Genomic DNA, 15,282 nt, shown 5'->3' with positions numbered 1-15,282 from the left:
ACTTATAGTGCTATTAACACACTTAGCATTTTATTTGTATATCTGCTAGTGTAGCGGGGGATCTTAAGGACATCTTTTGCTTGCTTTGCTATAATCCATGTTGACATAACGTCTTGACGTCCAGCTCAACAAGCCGAAGATCTTATAAACAACTTCAGACATGCTGATTCCTGGATTTTCTAAAATGCCGACGATGAGCGCAGCTGGTCATCATCAGCAGCCCACGCCGCCATCTTGTTTGGAGCGCTCGGAGATGCTCCCGGGAAACAGCGTGGACAAACTGTTACCACTTTTGGTTTACATTTACTGTGCTCGTTTTTCAGCTCTCCATATGAACACTGAGCCGACGGCAGAGGTGCAGCCGGTTGTGAGCGAGATCGGTGGAGGGAGCGTCACCCTCGACTGGACGGAGTGGAATAGTAAGCTCGAGGTTGACGACTTCTTCGTGATCCGTTTCCTCATCAAGTACCGGTTGGCGGATAACGAGGCCGTCGTTGAGTACGCCACATCGGCTGAGCTTCCTAGCTTCATCACCAAACACACCGTGACGGGACTGAAAGATCGGACTAAGTATGAGTTTATCATTGAGGTTGTTCGGCTGGGATCGGCTGGTGAGGAAGAGGTTGGACCGGTCAGCAAACCATTCCTCGTCAATATGCCTTGTGGAGGTAAGTTTCCAAACACCTTATCAATAACATCTTGTAGAAGAAGAATGTTGACCAACCTCAAGATTCCTTCAAACACATTTAAGTGGTATATGTAGTAGATGTGCATTGGTAATCATTATATATTATAAAAGTACGATCACTAGTTTATAGTTGACTAAACATATCCGTAGATCACCGGCCGGGTTCATTTCAGAACCAACACTACTCAAATTTGTTACCGCAATCCTCTCTTAGATATCAGTAAGCATTACTACTATGAACAACTTTGTTCAAATCCGAGATTTGCAAGAAAGAGTACCACCATTATGGTATGTCCTGCACATTGACGGATTAGGCCTAATACCCAACTAGGTCACATTTTTGGTGAATTCATCACATTTGCATGTTCAATTATAATATCATTTTCTATACACACCGAAACAAGACAATGTACAACTTGCAAGATCACTATTCATAAGAAGTTGTGATCAATCTGTCTGTAATTCATTTGTTCCGGTCGAGTTTGCTACTCTAACCCTAGACTTCAAACGGGCCAGAGTTCGATATTTGAGCACCCCATGAGGGTGATAAAGCATGCATGCTTCTCACAGCAGGGTTTGAAATTTAAACCAGACTGTATTAATAACTCATATTAATCATCATTTGTAAGCTTGACTTGGTCTCTTGGCTTTATAAGTAGAGTGATATATCGAACACAGATAAGGAATCAAGGACATATGTTTTGGGGATGTTGGGAGATGAAGATACATTAGTACATATAGACAAAAGGATTAACAGTTACAAAGTATTCAATCTATAAAACACAAGGTTAAGTAAATTCACATCTCAACCCAAGAAGTCTTTTTCAAGATGACTAACAGATAATAAGGATGTCGCCAATTCACAGCCTGCAAGGTTCTGAAATAGTCGACTATAAAAGACAGTCGACATAGAAGGCTATTAGTCTCCAAATGACATAACAAAATCAAATTGAATCAGGGTTTTTCTGTAGAGTCATGATGAAACATTTCAGCGCTGGTCCTTTAACAAAGAAGGTGCAAATTGTTTTCATGCTATCTCAGGGATGTTGGGTTTGGGAGTAACTGCTGGCCTTCAAAAGCTTCAGACAATGGCTAGTTTCTGGTTTAATTGAAATGAATTAAAACGAGAATATTAGGCCGTGTCCGAATTGAGGACTTTAAGGACGCTAGGTGGCAGCAGACTACCTAGGTATCCATAGACCTTTTCGCAAATACTGGGGCGCGCGCGTAAAGCTTGGAATTAGGTGCATTGTGGTCTAGCTGATTACAAATTTGATTCATATATATCCCACAATGCACCTCATTCAACAGTCTGCGCTTGCGCATTAGTATTTGCGATAAGGTCTATTGTTCTCGGTGAGGTGCGCATGCTCAGAACTACGTTAACAACGGAAATTTGACATGGTTCCAAAGTCTCCCATTATGCGGCTACGGCTACGTTGGAACGCTGGGGTTATGACTATAGGACGTCCTTATGTAACACCCTTAGCAGAAGTCGTAGCGGTAGCTGTAGCCATCAAGGTTCGAGGTTCAAGGTTTATTTATTTTCCACAGTATAATAAAAACATTATCACTCAAGAGCGATCAGTTTAGGTAAAGATATATTTAGAACTAGATGAAAACTATGACATTGCAGAGAGGGATCCTTTTTAGAAGCAGAGCTTGCAGGCCTTATGCATTTACATTGAGACTAAGAATAACAATTACAACTCGGTAAAGCCGAGACTCGACGAGTACATGGCTCGGGCTGTCGTGTTGAGGTATATATAACCCCTCATCGTTAACTGTAGACGTCTAATCATTCAACCCATATAATCCAAAAGAAAAGATTGTCTAAGACCTCAGGAAATCACATACTTCCTTTTTCAATCCTTCAATTCCAGCTCCATCCCAAGTCGTCAATGCTGTACTCCATCCTAAAGACGGCACAGGGACCGCAGTGACGGTGTCCTGGACAGAACCCTCAGATATTCACTGCCCTGCAACCTCCTATGTTGTATCGTATAAACTCAAGACGTTGGGGAAATGTGACGAACTTTTCATGGCACGTCTTGGCAACACGAACCAAGCCAATACCTTGATTACTACAACCACGGAAACCACACTGGAAGGACTCCACCCATATTCTACTTATATTGTGTACGTGACGTCACGAAGCGAGCATGGCGAGGGTCCAACTTGGGAAGGAACTGTCGGCACCAATGAGGATGGTAAGAAAATATCAAAATATCATTTTTTGTCAGTTCATTTTGTAGGATACACTCAGACTCTTTGAATCAATGTAAGGTACGGCACCACACGGCACTAGAAATTAATTCAGCTTGAATCCTTTTTCGTCAAAGGACAACATTAATTTGCGTTTTATAAATTGCCATGCTTGCTCTGAATTTGTAGAATCTTCCCTGTATCAAAATTCCGATCGAAGCTTTCTGACTTCCAAAAATCTGCGTTTTTCATTTTTGTGCAGAATGTGAAAAAATAGTTTAGTAGTTTCAAGGTCCTCGGGGAGAAGGGTGTTATAATCACCTAGTGTCACTTCAGACACTAGACGAGGTAGTTCCCATCCTACAGGCTAGCCTGTCTATGCATTTTATCTATTCAGCCGTGGAGGTAGGTCAAATAACGGCTAAGAACACCACGGTATTATTTGTCCTCAACATTCTAATCAGATTTCCTAATCAGGTTTTGCTAGCGGATTACAACAATTAACTTTCTGGGATTGCTTAACCCCCTTTAAATCCTCTGGTGTGGGTAAAGTGATTCCTGATAACGAGTAAAGAAACAAACAATTAAAGTGTCAGGATACCCTAGGGTATTGGCTCTGGCTTTGACTTTGTTAAATTAGAAGCCATGACTAAAACACAAAAAGTTAACAAAAGTAGACACTCACTGCACAAACGTACGTGAATGCCCACTGTCCAGTATCGAAATAGCAAAGTAGACATTCACTCTGCAAACATATGTAAAAATTAATATCGAAATATATGTGGACATTTACTATACACATCTGAAGGTCCAATGTCCAACATCGAAATAGCAAAGTAGACATTCATTGTACAAACGTACGTGAATTCCAATTGTCCATTATCAAACCCTTACTCTATGATCAAACTCACTTCATTTTATAGTCTCAAATCAAGACCCAGCAGCCACTAATGGTAGTGTGTTCAAATCACCCTTTCGGTCATTTGCAGCGAGGCTGCTGACAGTTGACAAAATATTGGGCTGTTAGGAAAGTTTACATAAGTCTTAACCCACATGACTTCAGAGCAAAGGAATTAATTAAATTTCTATATTTACTTTCCCCTCCACGATTAATGCGGGAGTGGTACTCGCCTAAACATAAAAAACGGGATATTTTAAAAGTGTAATACTCTATAACCTTATTTATCAAGAGAAAGTGAATGGGAAACATCAGGAAGTGTGTTTTTATCTAAACATTGAGATTTGGATCACGCGTGATTCGACAGGATGTTTGAAAACGTACTGATGTATGTATACGTGTAGCACGTGAATGTCCATTATGGAAATTCACTCAACAAACCTACATTTGAAACATGTCCAAAGTTCAAATCGAAATAACAAAGTAGACATGCACTGTACAAACATTATTTGAATGTTCAAGGTCAAATTAGTTTGAATCTGAAAAAGGCTTCCAGTCTTTGTCGTCTAAATACACAGTTCTATGCAACAAGGGTGTGTTTTTATTATTTTTTTCTTCCAACTTTGATGACTAACGAACTGAGCCTGAAAGTTCTCATGTTTATGACTAAATGCATATTTTTGGAATAAACAAAGTGAAAAAGGTTTCAAGAATGAAACCTTTCTCGTCTGGAATTCTTTTCCTATGCAACACGGCTTTTTCCCCTTTTCAGTTCATTATTTTCGTCCAACTTCGATGACAAATTGAGCCCAACTGTTGCACAGGTTTGTAACTTATTGCGTGGGACACGCCAAATGAGGACACTTGTCTTTGTCAATTTTGAATTACCAAAAGTGTATATACTGCCTTTCACCAACGTGTGATTCTGAATCAGAAAAAAAATACAACTGAGGGGAGTGGTGATATTTGCTCATTTGTCAGACTGAAATTAAGGCATTTCTCCGTATCTAACTACAAATTATATATAATCCACTTCAATCCGCCCCTTCCAAAAGATCATTACAGCTACGCCCTCGGGGTACTATACTTGGACTTCTTGTAATGGTTGCGGCAAGGATCAAAACTCGCTTGGTCGGTGCAAAGAACCCGAGGGGAACTCTGATTTCGCAAACTTGGCAATTTTTTTTCTTCAACCGAGTTGTTGATAGATTCCTCCGCGTTTTTCATAAGAAAAAGGAATACAAAAGCAATTGAAAACATTTCCTCTTTCCTTAGAAACTAAAGGATTAGCATCAAATGAAATGGAGATGTAATCTGCAGATTCCTGTAAATGTTTTTCGATGTTGGCGAATTTTGTTATTGCTTTAAAGTGACGAAGTCGGTAACTCGAGCTGGGTAGGCCGTAGTGATCAATCATTAAGCATTTTGTGTCCTGTTGACACAATTCTTGTTGTAGGCCTAGGGCCTAGTATTGGTACGGTTTCATGATCTTGAGATTTCATAGAAATTTTGTGGAAGCAGTTATGTCAATAAAAGGGCTGCACGGGCTATGCTTGGTTTGCTTTATTATGGACGATTCATGAATCCATGATCGTATTGTATCACGAGCTAAGCATGAGTGTTTGACAAAGCCGAACACCCTGAATTAGTCCTCTAGATTTCTAGTTAGTTAATTTATCACATATCCAATTAAATAGTGCAAATAACAGGATAAATAGGAAAAGAGAAGACAAGTTCAGTATAAGATGTGGGAGGGAAACCCCATTTGGAAAACCCCGTGCAGAATCAGGTAGGGATTGAAAACCCAATCCACATGCAAGGCTAGGCTCTGGCCTGAGGTGGGATTCGGACTGGAGTCCACATGAGGTGAAGGGCAGAGGAAACCACTGAGCCAACCTGATCCCCATGTTCTTATGGTACGGTAAAAAGGAAGCTGATCACTTAAAGTCTTATGCGAAGAATTGACAGACATTATAGACTTGGTCGAGTCCGTCGTGATGAATTTAAATCTGAAGTTTACAGAATACTCGTTCGGGAAATGTGGGACACTTATAAAAAGGTAACTTTTTGCGTCCTTAGTAAGTGTACGAAATTTGTCGAGACATTGTGTTTAATGCAAACATACTTTTGTGTAACTCCGCTGTAGAAAAAGTTCAAATAGAGTAGAGGTCGTAGTTTTGGCGCCACAATTACTGAAAAGTAGTATCTAACCAGACGTGCTTTGTGATTCAGTGTCTTTGCCAAACAACGAATTTTGGCACAGGCTTTGCCGTTTAGAGATGACTGCTTTCAGTAGGACCAGTGGGTTTTAAAGTTTGTCCACGAAACCTTGGGCACTTGAGTCTGAAAAGACTCAAAATAGAGAATCCCAGACGGATCTTTTGGAATCGGTCCCCCCATTTATAGCAGTCCTCTTGACTACACGCTAAATACAAACCCTGGAGATTTCACACCACGGGGTGTGCATAGTGCCACAGTAACATTTACTTTATTCCATTGAACTGAAATCACGTTAGTTTACACGTGAACCAACTTTAGTATTGTGGATTCGTACTGATGTAGAACTAGCATTCAGTCAACCATTCGGACACAATTACACTTTTAATAGCACAGCATGTCTAGTATTAGTAATATGCTTATTGTGTATATCAATGTCCATTGAACGTGCCAAAAATGGACATTGACGTTCAAGTTTGTCCATTTCACTGGTATGAAACAGAAAATTACGTTAATATTCGTTCATTCTTTTTCCAAATGCACATCAGCTAAAATCTCACCGGGTCAACGGATTGATCCGGATCCGGGTCCAGTAGGGTCTGACCCATTTCTGGGTCAGTTTGACCCGGAATCCCAAAACGAATTGGAAAATTGGTATCTCCTTCATCGAGCAACCTTAGAGTGAAACGTTGACTATCAAAGTTCACACTATTACAATGAGAAATGACTACATTCGGTACACTCACTCTATGCACCGAAATGATATCAATTTACCCTTGATTTGTGTCTTTGCTGTTTAACGTCTCGTACATGTATATCGTGAGGTAAACCGATAGGGCAGTTGGACTAAGGTCTTTCCTATAAAACATTGATTAACAAAGTTACAAATGAGTCAAACATGCAGCCAGTCTAAAATTGCATCATGTTGTTACATCGATAGCTCCAAACTATTCTTGAATTTACTTTGCTTTATCAATCACAGTAAAGACAACAGGGATCACCTATTGAGACATGAATGACCTAACTTTGTCTCTCAATTTGCTCTCTTTTTATAAATAGTTCCTTCCGCCGAGCCAACAGGCATCAGCGCCACGTTCTTCACCGGTACGGGGCTTCGGTTCAGATGGGACCCCATCCCGTGTAACCACCGAGGTGGTACAATCACCGGCTACACCTACATTCTTCTAGACGCGACAACCGACCAAGTGACCCATGCAGCAGAGACTGTCCTGCCCAGGTTGGAGTTGATGGTGTCCCCCGAGGTCAGACAATACAAATTGCTGGTGGCGGCAAAGACTAGACTGGGACGGGGACCGTACGCAGCGTTCTCGGCATCAGTTCAACCAAAAATAACTGAGAGTAAGTGTTACCCGTGCGTTCTTTATATAGGGATGGTACATTGATCACGACCTTCAATATAGCATTCTTGACAATACAAGCAATCAGATGATAGCGGGGTAACCACTATTGCAATAATGAGTTTACACTACCCCTGGAACAGACAGCATCTTGCTGTTGTAGGAACCAACGCTCACACCACCCTGGATAGGTCCTAATAGAGTGGCAAGTTCCCCCTATATAAATATGTGATACCCAGTGTCTCGCTCTAGGTGCCTCCAAGACGAATTAGGACAAAGTGAGAGGATCTTACAAAGTAGATATTTGACAGGAACGGTTCTGGGTTTTAGACTTTCACCACCTCCTGGTGCCATAGGCTAAGTCTTCCTGCTTCGCTCTTAGTGGGTAGAGCTTGTTATAATGGATTTACATTATTGTCCTAATTGTCTCTGTTCAAAAAGGGGTTTTCAAGGGGTCAAATAAGGGCTTGTATTGACAGGGGTCAACTGGAGTGTGTCAGGGGTCATGAACTTGGACTAATAGCTTTTAAGCGTTGAACAGTACGAAGCCCCCTGTGAAGGCCCAACGCAAAGCTACACGGCCAAACTGTATTTAAACGAAGTACATTTAACAATTATGGATCGTACTTTGTGAATTATTTTTACATATTTCTGATACTGAAACCAAGGATGCCTTAGAAGTTAGTTAAATCGCTTTAGCTCGCACGCCTAGGGAAATCTGTATACAAGGGTGCCTGCTGTCATGCATGTCTACTATGAACCAGAAACACCGCGGGGTTAACCCCCACTCTTCCACGGCAACTGGTATGGGTTCTAGTTCGTGCAGGACTTAACCTAGTACACAGGACCCACTGCTAAAATATTGTCACACCCAAAGGACAAAACAATGCATGGTAAATCATCTTGCCAAAGGACACAATCAGTGTCAAGACCAGGACTCGAACCCACGCTTTGCTGCTCAGAAGCATGCACAAGAGCTTGAGTCTGGTGCTCTTTAACCACTCAGCCACAACAATCAAAACGGTACAGTTTACTGTTTCCAAATGATTTGAATGGACTTCCTCTTCAAAAGGCAATAGAACAACATCCTTCTCCTAATAATAGCACATTATAATCAAGTCTGTATTAGGCATTCATTAGATGAATTGGATGGATTAATTTGCGATTGAACACATGTACTAAACCCGACATCTTGTAATTGCGCTTTTTCTAGTTTACGGGAAACAAGAAGATTCAATTAGGAAAGATGTCTGTTGAGGGTTGAAGAGATTCTTTTCTTACCAATTAATAAAAGTGTTGTTTTAAATATACATCTTCCGTTACTAAATATATAAAACATTACATTTGAAATTCCTCATCACGCGAAACAGAGGGTGTGGCACACAGGTGGGGAGCAACATGCCACATGTCACATGTCAACTTGTGGTTGTCTTTGAAAAAAAACATTGTTAGTTTAGAAACGAAAGTGACACGTGTGTGGAAATCAAGACAGTAAAGTTGTAAGACTGGATTATTGCTTTGTCCTTCGGGTGGGACATTGGGACGTTGGTTCCGCGTAACAATGTTATTATTTATAGTTAATCTTTATTTTATTTATTGGTATTTCAGTCTGTGGACGTACAATAGATCTACACTCATCCGAGTCATTGCAGAGGGTAACCCGTGGGGACACAGCTCTCAAAGGCTCGGCACCCTGGTTGGCTCAGCTCTGGTACATCAAAGAAGGAACTCTGTTCTGCCATGGTTCCATCCTAAACGACCGTTGGATCCTCACAGCAGCCCACTGTATCAAATCACGCAACACAACCAAGAACAATCTGCGAATTCATCTTGGAGACTTTGATAAAGTAGTACCCGAAAAGGAAGAGAGGGCATACTCAGTGGATGATATCGTTGTGCACAGTGGATTCGACACCAAGCTATTCGATGCTGACATCGCACTGGTTAAAGTCGACAGAACTATTCAATTCACAGACTACATCAGACCAATTTGCTTACCCCAGAAAAAGGTGTCAAAGCAGATGCTTAGCATCGGCCGTCAGGGGCTTGTGTCAGGCTGGGGGAAGCTGACAACCAACGACAATGAGTACCCACGGTACCTCAAGAAAGTCATGCTGCCCGTCCAACAGCAAGCGGTGTGTAAACGCTCCACGGACTACCAAGTGACGCCTAATATGTTTTGTGCGGGTTACAGCCGAGCGGGTATGGGGGACTCCTGTGAAGGGGACAGTGGAGCCCCTTTCGCCGTCCAGCACACCAACGGCAGATGGCATATTCTCGGAGTAGTGAGTTGGGGTGAGGGGTGCGATCAAATGAACAAGTTTGGATTTTATGTACGTCTTCATAGGTACACAGCGTGGATTAAAAAACAGACTGGGTTGGAACTCAGATAGCGATAAAATATATTCTTCTACAGTTAAACAAAAAACTATTTTTGTTCGATAGGTAATGCAACTGTTAACAAAATTATACTAAGTGTATGTACAGATATTCCAAATACTTATACTCCGAATCTGGACTTAACTTAATTAAATGTTTGCATTTGGACATAAAACTGGAATACTCTATAGTAAAGCTACGAACACCTTATCTTCAGTCTTAGCAATGTAGGATATACTATATGTTAAATACTGCATCGGTATTTAATTACACCCTTTTGGTAATTTCCTGTGTGATAATTCGCCTGGATTAGAGAGGTCATTTTGGGCTAGACCGTCTCGTGGTCAGGTGACCCGGATGACAAGTCCGTGTCTGTGAGACCCTCATTCCAGTATGGGTTGGTCTTTGGCCAGCTCATCATGTCGGACTGTTTTACTTTCAAACCCACATTAGAGAGCTTTCTAGTTTAGATAATATTTTAGCTGTTCTAAAACTACTGTCTTTCATAGTAACCACCATGAATCGTAGCGAATAGAAGAAATCCACGCGTATAGTAAACAATAACTCAAATACATACTCAAATCTTGCCAGACAATTTCCTTAAAAAGGTGAAAAGATTAGTTATCTTTAAATATTGTCTATAATTTTGTTTTATTGATATTTCTTTTAAAGCTAGTTCACGTATGTCTTCTGAAACCTGTGTTTACAACTCGAGTATTGTCCTTTTGTAAAGCACACGTATTCACACTAAGTTGTGATGTTTATTAACCGTGGTATTATGTTGTGTAAAGATGTATTATACTGCAGCACCATAATGCCTGGTCGTATTCCCTTTATGCATTATCAATAATGAACACCAATATTCTATACACAAAAAGGAGCCAGTCTAATTGTCCAGGCCTGCTGGTGAAAAACTATAATGGCTCTGTAGCGAGTTGCATATAGTTGCTTAAGCAACCCAAAGTCACTAAGCACAGAAACACATTGCTTAGCAGAAAACAGGTTACCAGCCATGAAACAGTTTATTTGTTTGTTATGATTGGACTGGTCTCCCTCGAACTATCGCTAAACAAAATTGAAAAGACTCTCTATGAAACCAGGCTGAATGCCGCATAGTCACATGATTCATATCTGCATAAATTGTGTTAAAATTAAAAGTTAAATATAGACATGCTTAACCAACACTTACAGTAAGTAAGGTGCGAATTTACAATCCTTCCAAGTGCAATAATACAATCCATTCAGAATTGTATGTTTTAGAGTTAATTATTCATTTGTTGGTGTATTTATAGCCCACGTCATAGAGGGTGCAGGACTTAATCCTGTTTACAACACTCTATTTATTTACTATTTACTATTTACCCCATCCTTTTAGAAGTTGTAAGGTGCACCAGTGGACCATCATTCCTTGAGTAAATGCACCCCGACAGCTGTTACTTTATTAATTGTTTAAAGGTCTGGCATGGGTTCATAAATGGGTTTCATTTCAAATTCTGCGTCAGTTTAACCCGATTCTGCGTCAGTTTTGACACGCATTCAGGGTCCTATCCTGACCCTTTAACGGGTCAGGCACCACGGGACTCGGCATCCGGGTCAATTCTGACCCGGGAGTTTTTTTTTTACAGCAGAGGTTATGAAAGAAAGCGAAGACCTTAATGTCACTGTTTTGTAATGGGATGAATGAATTTAAACTTAATTAGTTACAAATACGGAATCAATTGTTGGCCAACTGAAATATATTTTATAATAACATTAATTACAATGTGACGATTCCCTCGACCAATTTGGAAATTATAGCTCTTATTTTATTTTTTCGTTAATTGGGGGGGGGGGTCAACAGTAGATTTGCTCTAAATTCCTAAATTTACACATAAATCTACTTGTTTGTACATTTTTCTGAAGGTTAAGAATTATTTAAGAATAACTGTACCAATCTGGTTTCAATATGTCGACGTTATTCAAAACTGTTTTACAGTGTTTTCACATGAATGACATATTTATGACTTGTAACAATTTTAAACATTACTTAACAAAAATACACCTCGGTCAGCAAAACATTTCGTTAAATATTAAATTTGGCTTGTATTGCTTGAATACGGAGAGAATACCGAAAGGTTTGGAATAAGAAATCGTTTGAAAAACATCCATTCAAAAGAAAGACAACTGCTTCATTACTATATTTCAAAAAGTGATGCTTGCATTCCAAACCTGTTTGGCGAGTCTAGGAGAACTGATTGAATTCTTAACAATATGTATAAGTTATTTCAAAATGAAATGTCGTCTTCTCTTTCGTTAAAAGTGTGTAAAGAGTATCATTACTGGAGAAAATAATTCAAAGTTCTCATTTTTGTGTATATAGTTTGTAAATTATGCAATCTGATATTTATTACATGCATGTAAATAACATGAGCTCATTCTTATTAATGTCCAAGACATTTTCCAAGGAGAAATAAAATTTCCATTACTTTTTGCAAATCGGTTTCTTTCGTGTTGTTATTTTATTAAGAGAGATTGCCCATATTAGGACCGTGAGCACAGTTGGTAGAGCACCGACACGTTAATCCGAAGGTCGTTGGTTCAAAGCCTGCTCTATTCAATCTTTCTTTGTTCAACCCCATACTAGGTTTTTTTCATCTTAATATTCAGTAAAATACAATAGATTGTGGACGCGTTCAATATACACAAGGGTCAGATCCAGATGTCCGGGACTCAAGGGCCCTCTGACCCACTTACTGGCTGACCCGGTTAACAATGGGATTCGCCAATTGGATTCTGCGTAAGTTTGACCCATATGTAGGTCATTTCTGACAAAGTTTCCGGTCATGGCCCAGAAAGGGTCAAACCCATTCTGACACGGTGTTTGTTTGTTTTTTGTTTTTTTTGGGGGGGGGGGAGGTCGGCAAGTAACATTGTTTTTCACTATCAGATTTATCTTGGCTCTTCGTGAAATCAAGCCCTTGGTGGACAATGCAACGAGTAAAAGACTAGTTTTATAGTCTAATTTAGGGCTACCCATACGGTTTTTAACAAATCCTAAATTAAAAGAGTCAAAAGACTAGTCCTATTAGGTCTAACTAGTGGGGGGTTTCTGAACGATGTATATGCTAAATTGATTCTTGAAGGATTGAGAGACCTAACCTGTCCACTGTTGAACGTCTGGTCCCAAAGGACATTACAAATAACGCACAGTCCAAGTGTGACCTGCCCTTTGAACAACTAGGTTGGGATTCGAACCCACCCTGGCACGACAGCGATTTTACTCTGATTCACTTGACCAAAAGGTTGACACTTTTCTCTGTTTGACACTTGTACCCCTCCCCTCCCCTCCCTAACACCACCCCATTATATTTGTATTGTGTGTTATAGGTATCTCAGGAATTTTTTAGAGGGATTTAGGCGGTACCTCTGTAAAAGAGGAAAATATTGTGCTATAGTATATTAAATTGGTACATTGGGGACGGGGTACCGTCAATACATGTGGGGCATGGTACTGGAACTCCGAAAGTCAAATGTAACCTGTTTTTTTTCTTTTAGGAATTCCCAGTTGGTGCTCAATATTTGGGCTTGGTGCCCTCCCCCCCCCCCCCCCCCCCCACCTATTGTGTCTCGATTATATACTAAGCATCTCTGGCGTTATTTAGAGGGTTTTAGAGGGTACTTCGGTACAAGAAGTGGGTATTTGATCATTGGAGAGGGGATACCCTCAGGTCCATATTGCGCAATGTATAGGAATTATGTATGCCTCATAAGAGAATGCTTTAAATGTCACTTCATAACCCCCACCCTCATCCCTCATTGGAGATGGGGTATCCCACCCCACCCCCCACCACCAATTTGGAAAGAGTATGCTACAAATGTCACTTCATTCGTCTGTCGCCTCATGTCCCCGAGTATCATTACACATCGAACTTTATTTGGAAAAAGAGTTGTACTTTAAATCCAAAATGGAAATCCAGAGATGTCATCACTCAAAAAGTCTTTAAAAGTGAGTGGTTTTGGCAAAGGTGGTACGTCACTGAGAGACAGCCTATAGATCTACAAAGCGTCAGCTGTTCACGCATTTGACGGTTTTTGAAGCTTGTTTCAGTTCTTCAAAAGTGTGATTCAATGCGGTTTAATTAAAGAGAGATATGTCGAATTTAAGGTATTAACACTATCTAGTGACGTAACAAGTAACCAAAAGGCGTCTACACACCCCCAATTTATAGTTCCAGAATATAATATTGCACAAATAAATGGTTCGATACAGTCGAAACCATGCACAATGGTAACCACATTGTCCTCAATTCTGGTTGCAAAAATCAATAACCAGCTGTTGCCTGTTCTACGGTTTTCAGGTAGTTTTCTTGAATATTTCTGAAAAAAAATATTTCACACAAAAAATATTTCACACAAAAAATAGAACTACATAATTATATTTAATATAGTAAGCGGTCAAAACTAAAACAAAATTAGTTCCAATCCTATATAATACCTTTGACAGAGTTTGCAGCATGATAATGACAGTCACAACCGTTCATTATGGACCCTTGGGCACACGACGTCTTTGAGACGATTCATATGTTACAATGGCGTCTTATGACGTCTTATTTTGGTCGTATGACGATTAAACGACCAGATAACAACGTAAAATGACGTTGTAAAGACAGTATTTCATTTCCATTTTTGTGGGGTTGGTTTTTTTTGGTGGGCGGGTTAGCTTTGCGGTTGAGTTTGTAAAGAGAGAGAGATGTCATTTACCGTTGTTGTTTGGTGTGACAACACTACAGCACAACCGTAAAACGACATCATAAATACGCCATACAATTCCATTCATTTTCAAATATTATAATAACCATCCCATAATCACCCGTAGGACCAAACTGTTCCATTCGACACATGCTTATAATCAAAATGTCATAGTCAAAGTTTGCTTTACATGTCGGGATTGTGTGGGGGTCTAAAGAAGTGATAGGGTCGAGGTTGTTAGGGAGAAGTGTTTTTGGTTTCCTTATTGATGACAAATAGCTGTCAATGATGCCCCTTTTCCTGTCTAACATACATCTTAAGGCCCCAAGTCAGGCAGGTAAGTCTGCAAAGCAAATAACATCCTTAAAGGCAGTGGACACTATTGATAATTACTCAAAATAATTATTAGCATAAAACCTTACTTGGTAAAGAGTAAGGGGAGACGTTGATTGATAGTATAAACATTGTGAGAAACGGCATAGTTTTCGAGAAATAAGTAAATTTCGACGAATTTGATTTCGAAAACTCAGAATTCGATTCTGAGGTCTCGAAATCAAGCATCTCCTCAGAGCACACAACTTCGTGTGACCAATGAGCTCAAAAGTTTGCTTGCAACCCAAACGGGTGAATTATTGATTGGTTAGAAAAAAAGACCATTCTATGATTTAAAGGCACCGGACGCGCACGTTGGTAAATGGCGAAGAAAAACGAGTATTCTCATTAGACAAAAAAATGTGCCAAAACGATTACCAATGTAATGTGCCATTTTTTGACCGTAAAGATTTCCCCGAGTGAAGAAAGAAGGTGGG

The 15,282-nt window shown here is 40.0% G+C and overlaps 1 protein-coding gene across 3 annotated transcripts in view; it reads left to right on the top strand.

Annotated features, from left to right (window-relative positions):
- Positions 1-12,200, top strand: part of LOC139952370 (uncharacterized) — a 31,216-nt gene extending 19,016 nt beyond the window's left edge. For all 3 annotated transcript variants that reach the window (XM_071951486.1, XM_071951500.1, XM_071951493.1), the window contains 4 exons: positions 324-668; positions 2,572-2,898; positions 7,068-7,367; positions 8,975-12,200. In XM_071951486.1, the coding sequence (XP_071807587.1) occupies positions 324-668; positions 2,572-2,898; positions 7,068-7,367; positions 8,975-9,759 (1,757 nt within the window). In that variant the 3' untranslated portion in view covers positions 9,760-12,200. The remainder of the gene's footprint in view (positions 1-323; positions 669-2,571; positions 2,899-7,067; positions 7,368-8,974) is intronic.
- The last annotated feature ends 3,082 nt before the right edge of the window (positions 12,201-15,282 follow it).

The sequence above is a fragment of the Asterias amurensis genome, chromosome 2, assembly GCF_032118995.1.
Source record: "Asterias amurensis chromosome 2, ASM3211899v1".
NCBI lineage: Eukaryota > Metazoa > Echinodermata > Asteroidea > Forcipulatida > Asteriidae > Asterias > Asterias amurensis.
This window is presented reverse-complemented; position numbering and strand designations above follow the sequence as displayed.